Genomic DNA, 13,062 nt, shown 5'->3' on the forward strand with positions numbered 1-13,062 from the left:
TAGGAATTGAAAAATTCAAAACTTTTTTGTGTTAAGCAGATCTGTGATATTGTTTTCTATTTGAGAATGAGAGTTTCAAATTCCAATAGTCCAGAGTCACCAATTGAGAAGTGGTAAGCAGAAGAAACTCTTCGTGTGCTGAAGGAAATATTGTGGTTTTAATACTGGGATTCGAACCCTCGTTCAGCCGATCATGAGAATGACGGATTAGCCCTCTTGGCTTAAGTATGTACCATCTGATCTGCAATGAAGTAAAAGGCTCCAAAAGTTGTTCACACTCATTACTCTAAGATTATTAGGCATCGCATGATAAAAATAAAAATATAAATACATAATCCTTTTCATATATATATTAGTTTCTTTCTTTCGAATAACGTGTTCCCGATTCTTATTCTTGCCTTCTTTTTATGGTTATTTAACTGTTGGGAATAAATATTGTAAAATAACAAATAAATAAATTGTTATTCAATCATTTCTAACAGCGAACTATTTTTCATATGGTCCATAAAAGATTTAATTACTGTTCGTAAATTTATAAAAAGCTTGTGAGAGTAAGAACATTAAGCTACGTACAAAATGGACTCCATTTCTACAAAACTACTTTCAAGAAAACCATAAAAAAAAAAACTGTTCTTTACTTTTTATATTAGTGCCGAAAATTTGAGAAAAAAATATGTTTATTGTCTTGCGCATAAGAAATTTTTTTAGAGGGTTTTTAATTTTATTTTAGACTTCAAGGAGGAAAATTAAGACGATGAACTGAAACCTTTTCTGCATAAATTTCGAGAAGCTGTGCTTTTATTGAGTATTAAGATAAAGATAGGTCTCTAATGTCTCACTGTATCTTAAAAGAAATATCAAAAATGTGTTCGAGAATGGTTTAGCATAATATAGGCATATATCTTAATTATGTTATCATAAAATGCGTTTGCTGAAATGTGTTATCGAATTCGTCCCAAAATAAGCATATTTCCTAAATAAATTTTCGTAAAATGTGTTAGAGAGCTTATTCCAAAACGGACATATATCCTAAATGCGTTAAGCTAAATGAAAATAAAGAAAGAAGTAAACATTTAAAGCGGTAAGTCGTCACCAAATGCAATAATTCGTTTATATTAAGATATTTAGATTTTTTTTTTCCTTCAGAAATTGAGACTTTATTGCTTACTCTAGTTGTGCCGCCTGAGCTCACATTTGAAATAGTTAAGATTTTAAATTAGTTATGGAGGTGAAAAATAATTTGAGACAAAAAGTTTTTTCCATGATATGACGACCTCTTGCCACTTAGACTCTCAGCAAGCATCTGCCAGTTAGTTTGGTGTTAAACGAATTAGAACCAGTCACACTTGGCTGCCTGACTCATAACAAGCTTTTTAAGTAATTTCCAGCGAAATTTAAATGGAACCATTTTGGAGTTAGCTCCCCAATTTGTCTATAATAAATATTTATAAGTATTTATATGTAATATATATTAATAATAATAATAGTAATAAAATACATTATATAGTTAGATAGATAGATATAAAAAGATAATATTATTTTAGAATCTTATGCCTGACCTAGTTAGAAAATTATAGGTTATTGTTAAAGGGAGCTATAGGGCCATGCATATATATACAGTAAATATCAGAAATAATTTCTCCATTTTAACGCTATTGCATGCAGTTAAAAATATATGCATACGTACCTAAATATTGTGCCACACTTTGGATCCCTAATTTGTCTATAATTATTTTCTATGGTATGGTAGTATAGTATGTTATAATNAATTAGAACCAGTCACACTTGGCTGCCTGACTCATAACAAGCTTTTTAAGTAATTTCCAGCGAAATTTAAATGGAACCATTTTGGAGTTAGCTCCCCAATTTGTCTATAATAAATATTTATGAATATTTATATGTAATATATATTGATAATAATAATAGTAATAAAATACATTATATAGTTAGATAGATAGATATAAGAAGATAATATTATTTTAGAATCTTATACCTGACCTAGTTAGAAAATTATAGGTTATTGTTAAAGGGAGCTATAGTGCCATGCATATATATACAGTATATATCAGAAATAATTTCTCCATTTTAATGCTATTGCATGCAGTTAGAAATATATGCATACGTACCTAAATATTGTGCCACACTTTGGGCCCCTAATTTGTCTATAATTATTTTCTTTGGTATGGTAGTATAGTATGTTATAGTGTATTACCTTCTTATAGGTTAATGTTAGAAGGAAATATGGGATCATATATATATATAGTAAATAAGTAACAATTTCTTCATTTTAGAGTTTTTATTATATCACGCACTTGGAATAGGAAATAATAATAATTTTAAGTAAAAGAATATTTTGTTTAGGTTATAGCAATGTAAAATAAATAAAATAAAATATTTATTCATAATAAATATAATTTTTAAAATTGAACACGTCAGGGGTTCAAACCGCGAATCCTCTGTTTAGCAATTTGTGGCTTCCTAACACTTAATCCTACTAATCACACTTGGCTATCCAATTTATAATAAGACATTTGTTTATTTTCCCGCGATTTTTCAATGGAATTAAATTGAGGTACACAACTGAAGTTGCAGCTGTTCCATATTAAGGGCCCTCTTATTTGTCTATAATAATTTCCCTTAGTATGGAAATATATAGTTTTATATTCTAATATCTGACCGAGTTTAAAAATTATAAGCTAATATTAAGGAGATATATTAGGCCATATATATCTACTGTATATTAGTAACAAATCCTTACTTTTGAAAATATGTGATAAGGATTATGTACTCATATATGAAAGCAACATTTTCTTACTTTTAACGCTATTATGTGCACTTAAATGAATATACTTACATATAATAAATATCGAGCCATATTGTGGGGCCCCTAATTTGTCTAGAATAATTTCCTTTGGTAAGGTAGTATAATATGATATAATATAATACCAGACTGAGTTTGAATATTATAGGTTAATATTAAGGGAAGATATGGATACATATATACAGCGTATCAGCAATAATTTCTCCATTTTATCGCTATTAAATGCACTTAAAAATATATGCATAAATAATTAAATACTGTGAAACACCTTGAGCACCCTAATTTGTCTATATTTCTAATTGTATAGTAGTATAGTACGTAATAATATAATACCTGATCAAGTTTTATTATTATAGGTCAACATTAAGGAGTGATATAGGACCATATATATGCAGCATAAGAGCACCAAATTCTTTATTTTAATACAGAATAATACCAATTAAAATTTTTTCTATAATTATGAACGATCAACTTTGTGACGAGTTTAAAATTTCGAAGACTGTCTCCAAAACACAAGTTCAGGCGAAAAAGAGAAAATTTTCAAAAAAAAAATGAGATAGGTGGGTACTTTATATCACACTAGAGCTTCCCTATGAGCTATTCGCGACAGTCCGGTAAACATCCCTGAGGTTGATCCGAAGACACTTCATCACAATTTTGCTCCTCTGCAGAGGTGATCTTTCTTGTTAGGCCATTTCATTAATTTAAACATAGATCTGTTGGAGAAATTAATTTTCTTCAAATTCCTGTAGCCATGTTATTACTCAACGACCGACCACATGACTTTTGATTTCACAGAATTTACGAGCGCGTATATCGCATGTACCTGGTAGGTCCTAGCGGAGTCGAAGATTAAAACTCTTGTACCTTCCAACCGAAATTTGATTCTCTATCCGCTGGGCTACCACGGCCATGAAAAAAGGTTAGATAGGTACTTAATTTATGTCGCCCTAGATCTGCACAATAGGCTATTGTGACAGTCAGGGAAACATCCCTGAGGATGACCCGAAAACATGCTATCGCTCCCTAAAAGATTAATGATTTTGGGACAATTTGCTTCATTGGCTATCAAAACGGGCTACAGGTGGCGTAGAGCAGAACTCTCTGTTTATGGCAACACCTCGCAATCTTCGCATGCTTCCACCATTTGCATGTGGGGCCTCCCTGGCCGAGCGGTATTGCCGGTCCAAACGCTCTGTTAAGCGTGGAGGTAGCGGGTTCGAATCCCGCCGTAACCCTGGATGTATTCTTTGTGATGTCTTTCTCTGAATTGTTCTATCTGTATTTTCTACTTGACAATGACTTATAAGCCTATATTGAGCACACAAGTCAGCAAATGTATGTAATTTCAATAAATCAAATCAACCATTTGCATGTGGAGAGTCATCGGAGAAGGAAGTACTTTAGTTTCTGTCTTGATTTTCAAATAGATTAAAAACTTTAACGATTCGCGATCGCAACGCTCGAGTGCGCCATCTAGCGAGAGCCTGAAAATATCAGACATTAATTTATTTAGTTCCATCAAAATCATTGGCAGAATCAAACGCCATTTTCTTAGCAGCAAATAAGAAGCGAAATTTCCCTAAGGAAAAGGCCGAAGAACTTGAAAAAATTCTCCAGAATATTGGTAAATCTTAAAGAAACATAACACGTCAAATATTTGAAGAAAAATTCCTCACTTTTTAACTTCTATTATCTACAAACTTGCAACTGATAACTTCCGACTTCGGGATTGCATACTGTTACAGATGCGTGTAAGACATTTCTTATGTCTTCAGTTCCTTACAAATACAAGTGAAGTCAACATTGCTTTCTTCATCCCAATGAATAAATTTGAATTCAGAACGTACAGAACTTTAATAGTTATAGAATATTCTTCTTCTCTATAGAATAATATATATTTCTGTATCTACATAATTCGGAAAACAACAATAAAGAATCATCCGCATTACTTGAAATAATATCATTCGTACTGATTATTAAACACTTTTATCGTTTTCTTGGTAAGTGTTTTTTAGTTTTGAAAGAATAATTTCAACTAGAATTCAGCTATTCTGTTTCAAAACTGCATATTAAAATTCATATCGAGGTCTTACAGTTACAAAATTTTGCAGTGTGATATGTTATCTAAAAGTATAATCTATGAATATATTATTTCAAAATAAAATTTTGAAACGAAGAACATTTCATTTTGGAATTCTACGGATTTATAAATCAGATAAGTGTTATGATTTTTATAATAAAACATTTTCTGGTAAGTAAATTTTTTTTCTTATTTGATGATAGTTCATTACAGAATGGTTTTTTACGTCTGATTAAGAACTAACTATAAGAATAAAAAAAGAAACAATATGGAAGTTTTTTGTTTCAATTTGAGGAATTTTTAAAATCGTTTTTTTTCTTTGTCCGAAGAATTCTTTAATTTACGTTTTTCAGTTTATAATTTTTCGTTAAAATAATTAATTTCAAAAATTAAATGGTATAACATTATGTGCTTATGTATACTTCTTGCATATTCCTATGTTTGAAGCAAGTAATATGATTCAGAAAAGTATGGAATAAAAATTCGGTACTTACGTATCAACGCCACCGCAACTACAGATTTGGCAGTTTTTAAGTGCCGCCTATCTATACCTAAAATTTTTGCGACAAATTATAAAATAAAACACTTTATTTAAAATCAAAACACTTTCATAATTCAAAATATTTTATTTAAAATCAAAGTAGTTAATCGGGTTTCGGTGGAAAATGGGCCGATATAAAGTTTAACATCGATTCAAAACTAAACTATTTTCTTTCACCTGATGTGCTATCGCCATATGAATTATAATAAATAAAATTCCGAAAGAAATCACATTTCCAAAACGTACGTTCACCATAATAAAGTTTCATGTCATAGAATTGGCACTTTCTTTTTCTTTTTTTTTCGGAAAGATATTTCGCTCCTGAAAAAATAAAATCGCATCTTGGAAACTATATGGAACTGAAAACTTCATTGAACATAGTTCTAAAAGAAAGTATCGTGGAAATTTTAAAAAATATTTTTGATAATTAAATACGAAAAACATTTTGAAAGGATAAAATATCGTAGTACATTCCTCTACAACTGAGGAGAGGAAGAAAAGGGAATTGAGGAGGGTCCGGACATGGAACCAATTTTCTCCCCAGATGACGTATCCGAGCGCTGTGATTGTGCATTGTCAAGTTTATAGCTCATGTGCATGTGGTAGAAAATATAAATATCTGATCAAATTGTAAGTATAAGAGAAAACAGAAATAAGCAGCTGAAAACGTTGTGTTGTGGAGAAAATTCGATAATTGTTTGTTTGCATTACTTTTAAAATGTCCTTGAAAAAAGAAAGATGATTTTCGTAATATGTTACTCTTAATGTTCATACTTTCCTGTTAAATCATTTGATTTTCTTCTCTACTTGTGAATTGTTTGCTTTTTGATATTTTCTCTTGCATCTTTAAAACAACTTTTTACTCAACATGACTTCAGTAATAAGTAAACCTATTAGACGATTTTTACCAATTTTAAGACTTTGTTATGCTTCTAACATCAAATTAGAACGTTCGTACTCATATAATTGTACTCAAAAACAAATTGATAAAATGAAATATGCTTTAAAAGTAAAATTTAGTTTTATGCGAACTGTTTCGAGTTCGAATTTAGCGAACTCTAGTGACACTAATGAAAGCAATTCTAAAGATGAACGGAAAAATATTATTGACGATAGAGAATTCCAAAGTTATCTTAATGATTTTTCCAAAGACTTTGACGTTGGCAGTGATTCTGAACAAATTTTAGACGAAATTAGAAAAAGCCTTGATGAACCAGACTCTCCTCAAACAAATTCTGAAGATAAAAGCTCTTGTTCTTCTCAAAAATCAAAGGAATCGAACATTAATTTGAAAGAAAAATTTAAAGAATTCAGTGATAAAGATTCTGTGGTTATACCTAGTTATGAAGATTTGCAAGCGAATAAAGAAGATTATGTTTATCATATAAATCAAGAAACAGATTCTGATTTGTTTCAAGATGAGATGATTGCAAAGCGTAAGATGACTAAGCTTCTTTGTAATACTTAAAATGTGCTGGTGAAAAGTTATGGTTGAAATTGGTTTTCATGTGGTTAACTAGTTCAATAATAAGCTAGTTATTTTAATTATTATTTCAAGAAAAAGAATCTGAATTTTTTCCAATTAAAAAGATAATAAAATGTTAAATAACAGGCTTCTTTCTGATACTTATTATTGTCAATCAGGATTGGTCAGTTTAAATCAAACAGTTTTTTCTTATCTTAAGTAACCTTGTGTTTTAAAAGAAAAATATCTTTTTTTTATGATGAAATTTTTTTATTATTTATGCTATTACTTTTAGTTTAAGCGTAACTAAATAAATAAAAAAATACTAAATTTTTCCTTTAAATTTTGATTTCAATTGCTAATGTGATAAAGTGTTGCTTTGAATTAACATATACATACTTTTTTAAATTTTTATTTATGATTATGGTAATTCTTTTGATGAAAAAAGAACTTGCTTTTGAAAAAGAAAGACTATGATGAAAAATGATTACTGTATAAGAAAAGGGATTCTTGATTTTTTATTTTATGATACATATGAACATTTTTTGAAGCTAGTTGCCGAGCTTCCTGCATGTCTGTTTGTTGGAATACCTTAATCAGCATAAATGGCTTTTCAGTACTAGGGAAAGTAACTTGATCGAAGATAAAATTCACATGTAAACAATTAAGTTTAGATAGCAATTCTATCCAATGTATGACTAACATTCTATTAGCAAACCTATAATAATGGAATCCTTGATTATTTTCGAAGTGTATATTAATATAATATGTTAGCTTTTACATTTTTATTAATTGGATTTTATAAAATTTGGTTTTAGGTGGAATGCACGGAGTTTTTGACATCGAACAAATAGTTGATGTACTCAAAAAGGAGAATACAGAAGACATTGCGGTTATTTCAGTTCCGAAAGAGCTATGTTACACTGATTTCTTAGTAATAGTTACAGCTACATCTCCACGACATTCTAAAGCTGTTTGTGAGCGAATTAAAAAGCTTGTAAGCATCAAATTAATTTATTTTAAATGTTTAGGATAGAAATTTTATAATTGCTTGATACATTCAAAATATGCTTCTTCTAAGGTCATTCTGCATAAATTTTCATTTTTGTCATATCTTAGTATATCTAACTAGGAAAGAGAAAGAAATTTTTGAATTAAAATTTTTTCAAAAGCAGTGAAAATATAATTTCGAAATTTGCTTTAAAGAAATAATTTTTGCATAAAAGTTTTTAGCACCTTGACATCTCTGATACTATCCTAGCTATAAATTTTTTTTTTTAATGCAGGCTCAATTATAAGTGTATAGGTTGGTTTATTTTGCAAACTTTATTTTTTCCTAAAGCAGTGGGAAAAAAATTTCAAATTTATATTACCTAATTTTTAAAATTAATATAAACTTTCTTTAAATTATCTGATGAAGTGCATACTCTATTTCTGATAAGCAAATAGAGTATGAACTTTTCTCATGCTGTGTTTATTGTTGTTATTTTTGTACCTTTTTATTTTTATTTAACTCTTAGTAATGTGCATGGTATTCCTTTTCTAAAGTTGCTGTAGTAGAAAAAAAAGTGAAATTCAGGTGTGGCATATCTGAATGAAATAATTGAGAAGTAATTACTAGAAGTACTAGTCCAGTTACTAATTTAAATCTTTTGCCATTTCTACTTTAAAAAATTGTTCAATTAAAATGGTTTCAAAAAGTTAAAAACCAAGAAAGAAGAAATGTTTCACTGAGAAAATTGAGGACATGGTAACTACAATTTAATTTTTGTGAAAAAAGCAAAATGTTTTTTTGATACATAATCTGTACAATGTGTTACAAAATTATACTACTTTGCCAAATATCTTTTACTTTTGTAGTATATTGTATAAAATAAAAAAATTTAAAATTGCAAAGCACCTGAAATAACTTATATTTTCCTATTTAATTTATATTCCTGAAATAACTTATATTACCTGAAATAACTTATACTTTATTAAATTGAAAGGAATTTAGTTAGTTTCGCACAGCAAACAATTTTTTAGCATCTATGTGTTGTATAAGTGTTTTAAGACCACCTATTTCTTCATTCAAAATCATATGAGTTTTCAGAATCTTTTTATTTCTTTTTTTGAAATCATGTGTAAACTGTAAGTTGGCATTGCAGTATACGTAAACAATAATATTATAAAGAAACTGAAAATTTAATTTATTTGTATTCATAAGAAAATTTCCAATCTTAATTCTGTTGAAAATTTGTTAGCTACTTGGCAAGACAAGTGTATGCAAATAACTGCCAACATGATCCTGTATACGACCTGGAAGTAGCTATCATAGATGAGAAAGACAAAATTCCTAAAACTTTGCTTAAAAACTTGTTTGATTTGATAGAAGATTAGTTATTTTTGTAACAGATATTTTCATTAACTTAATTTAATTTTGGAAAATTTATATTACTTATAATAAGTGTTACAAAAACCTCATAATTTTGTTATATAATGTACTTTGTCTTTAAATTTTTAAGTCTAATTATTGCTGTTCTTGTTACACTAAAAAATACTTTAAATTATGAAAACTTGGAGGAATAAGTTTCCACACTTGTCTAGAATTCTGAGAAATAGAAAATTTCTGAAGGATTGTTGTTGTTCCAAGGCGTGAAGGCCGTTCCACTTTGCTCAGCTAACGACTGCAGGTGAATCCAGAGGTCAAGTCAGTCTTCTGCCCTAGTGGTTCCTCTAACTAAAAAGAAGCGGCAAACAACCCTTAGTCAGATGGTTTATCAGGAAACATTAAAAAATAATAATAAATAAAGAGAGATTTTGGTGTATAATAAGGAAATTTTTCAATGTTCTTCCCTTCCAAGTATTTTACCCTGTTTAAATCAAGATAATTTTATTTCAAGATAAAAAAAACTTGACTTTTTCTAATGTGATTGCAAATTACTTATGGTTTTTATTTCTCTTTTTTTTTTAATTACTTAATAATTTTTTTAGAGTAAAATGAAGAGACATGCTAAAGATCCATTTTTTCTAATTGAGGGAGAAGATTGTAAAGAATGGAAAGTAATTGATATGGGTAGGTGTAATTATTAAAAAATTATTGCATGACTTATAAAACTTAGTTTTTTGCGGCTTAAACACTAATAGCTTGTGGCATATAAAACTGCTACAATTAATATGTGTTTATTAAAGATAACTGAAATTAAAATACAGTGAAACTTCTCCTAAAGGCCACCTCTACTTAAGGGCCAATATTTTGAGGAATGAAAATTTTCCCCATAGACTAATGTTGATTTTCTTCCCATTAGAGGGCCACATTTTCCTGACGACCTCCAATAAAGGCCATTTTTTTTTTAAAAAAATTTCCCAAATAAGCCATTTTTTTACATTTTTCTTCTCATAAAGGCCATAAATCTAAACAGGTGTGTCAAATTCTTTAACTAGAAGATAAGAGCTCAGGAATTCCAAACACCTGCACTTTCAAGAAAGAAGGGGAGGATTTAACACAATGAAGACTCAGAAGCTTTTCCATAAGTGAGAAAACAGGTGTTCATCACACTCTGTTTGACCTTTCAACTTCCCTTTTATGCTGAAAAATTTTGAGCATTGGGGGAGGAACTTGACCTTTTGTTGTGGGTGCACAAAGGATAACAGGTTTAAGCCTTTGTACTCTTTTGATAGTAAGAAACTAGAGTCCTCATTTACTATAAGTGTGAAGGCATATTGAAGCACAGTTTTTTACACTAGAAATTTTATGCTCAGGCACAAGTAAAATTAAAAATCATGGCACCTAAACCAAGCAAAAGATTACATCGGATTTGAGTGACAAAGGTTCTTAATTATCATGATCAAGGAACATCTGCAAGAAAATCGGCTTCACAGTTTAATTGCAGCAAGAATCAAATAAACAAAGTTGTTAAAAACAAAGAGAGCTTACTGAAAGAATATGAAGATTTTAAAAATCGTGGGATAAAGAGAAAGGGAAATGAAAAGTTCTGTGATATAAATGAAGCTGTAATTCAGTGGTTCAGATGTGCTAGGACTAAAAACGTCCCATTAAGTGGTATTTCAGTGAAAGAAAAAGCCATTCAGATTGCAGAATCACTTGGTGTAGAAGACTTTTGTGCAAGCAACGGATGGTTAAATAAGTTTTGTAATATAAACAATATTGTTTTTAAAACATTATGCGATGAATCAGCAAATGTTGATAAAGATTTGTGTCAAGACTGGAAATCAAGGCTTCCAATCATTCTGGCAGGCTATGAAGATCGTGATGTTTAGAACTTAGGTGAGACAGGACTTTTTTTCCATGCCTTACCTACCAAAAGTTTAGTTGAGAAAGCAGAAGAGGCCAAAGGAGGAAAACAAGCTAAATAGAGGCTCACTGTGTGTTTTTGTGCTAATGCTGCTGGTGAAAAGGAAAGCCCATCGTCATTTGGCACTCCAAGAAACCTCGTTGTTTTAAAGGTAAAGATTTATCACAAATGGGAGTAAAATATCATCATAATAAGAAGTCATGGATGATCATGGAAGTATTTAAAGATTGGTTGATTAGTTTTGACAATAAAATTATAAATCAAGGCAGAAAAGTTATTATTTTCTTGCACGTTTTATGAAAACTTGAAAAGTGTAAAGCTTCAATTCTTGCCTCCAAATACTACGTCTGAAATTCAACCTAGACCAAGGAGTTATACGCTGCTTTAAATTAGAATACTGACGTTCTGTTTTGCGAAGACTCCTTTCTCTTATAGATTGCGATACAAATTCATCACAAATCATTCAATCTATAACAGTATTAGATGCCATTCGGTGGATTAGACACACCTGGGAAAATGCATAAGGACAGACAATTGTAAATTGCTTTAAAAAATGCGAGCTAAGCAATACAGCTTTAGAGGCCACTATCGATGCAGCTGATTTAGAAAATGAAGTGGTTGAACCTTCAATAACTGCTGCAATTCAATATGACCCAAATTCAGATAAACAATTTTTTCAGGAGTTCAGTCTGATTCAGATAATGAGAATGAGTCCTCCATGCCATATTTATCAAACCAAGAAACGCTAATAGAAGTAAATAAACTGATATCCCAATCCAAGGCATTAATAAATGATGCGAATTTAACTAATTTGTTTTATAGAGTTAAAGAATCATTAGAAACTAAAATTGTTTGCGAAAAATTGTAAAAAGTAAACTAACTTCAATTGAAAATTTTTTTAAGCATGTATAAAAACTTAAAATGTTAATAAACAGTTTTTTCTACATAAATTTTGATTTCCTCATTTTATTTTTTGGTCACCCCCATTTAAGGGCCACCCCCCATAAGGGCCAATTTTTAATGGAACGACAGGTGGCCCTTACCGAGAGGTTTCACTGTATTTGTTTTGTTAGGCATTTTTGAAATCATATCTAAAAATTTATGTAATGTTATTTAATTTGCTCATTCTTATGAAAACAGACCTTAGTAAAGTTTATAATTGTATGTTTGACATTCTACCCTAAGTGTGACCAACATCCATTTGTGACAGGGTTGGCTTTTTGCCGGCAGAAACTGGTTTTTGCCATGCCAGTGGCAGAAACTGGTTATAACCGGTAAAAACTGGCAGAAGCTTAAAAAGCTTCTATATTAGTTCTAGTAATTGTTTGACATTTTGTTTAAGTAAACTGAAAAATTTAACTCCATGTAACTGTAACAAACTTTTTAATTCATTGTTTCTAAATATATATTATTTTGTTTATAGTAAATCTAAGCAGTGCAGTATATCAAATATTTATATAAAATAAAGAATAAAGTAATGTAATAATAAATATAAATACTAGATTTTAGTTTATTATATTATATTTTATATTCTGAAATTCAGTAATTATTATCACTTAACTCTTAACATAACTGAATAGAGCTATTTTCAAATAGTTTTTTTCTTTTCAAGACATAATTTACATGGCAACAATCCAATTATTATAACAGTAACAGTTTTAATCTTTTGTGAATGGCAATGCCTGCGAGTTCTGCTGGACTTGAGAGAATCTTCTCAAAATTCTCGTTCGTGCATAGCAAATTGAGAAATTGTTTAGGTTTAGAAACTGCATCAAAACTTGTCTTTTGTTATAGATTACTGCAGAGTGCAAACAATGTAATATTTGATTTTGAATGGTGATAATTTTGTAAATAAAT

General features: G+C 29.7%; 1 protein-coding gene across 1 annotated transcript in view; it reads left to right on the plus strand.

Moving 5' to 3' along the window:
* The first annotated feature begins 6,105 nt into the window (after nucleotides 1–6,105).
* LOC107443190 (ribosomal silencing factor RsfS-like protein, 312) overlaps nucleotides 6,106–13,062 on the plus strand; it is a 10,186-nt gene continuing 3,229 nt past the window's right edge. Inside the window, exons 1-3 of the mRNA XM_016056983.3 lie at nucleotides 6,106–6,881; nucleotides 7,729–7,907; nucleotides 9,884–9,965. Of these exons, the coding sequence (XP_015912469.2) occupies nucleotides 6,314–6,881; nucleotides 7,729–7,907; nucleotides 9,884–9,965 (829 nt within the window). The 5' untranslated portion in view covers nucleotides 6,106–6,313. The remainder of the gene's footprint in view (nucleotides 6,882–7,728; nucleotides 7,908–9,883; nucleotides 9,966–13,062) is intronic.

Source organism: Parasteatoda tepidariorum, chromosome 7 (assembly GCF_043381705.1).
Source record: "Parasteatoda tepidariorum isolate YZ-2023 chromosome 7, CAS_Ptep_4.0, whole genome shotgun sequence".
NCBI lineage: Eukaryota > Metazoa > Arthropoda > Arachnida > Araneae > Theridiidae > Parasteatoda > Parasteatoda tepidariorum.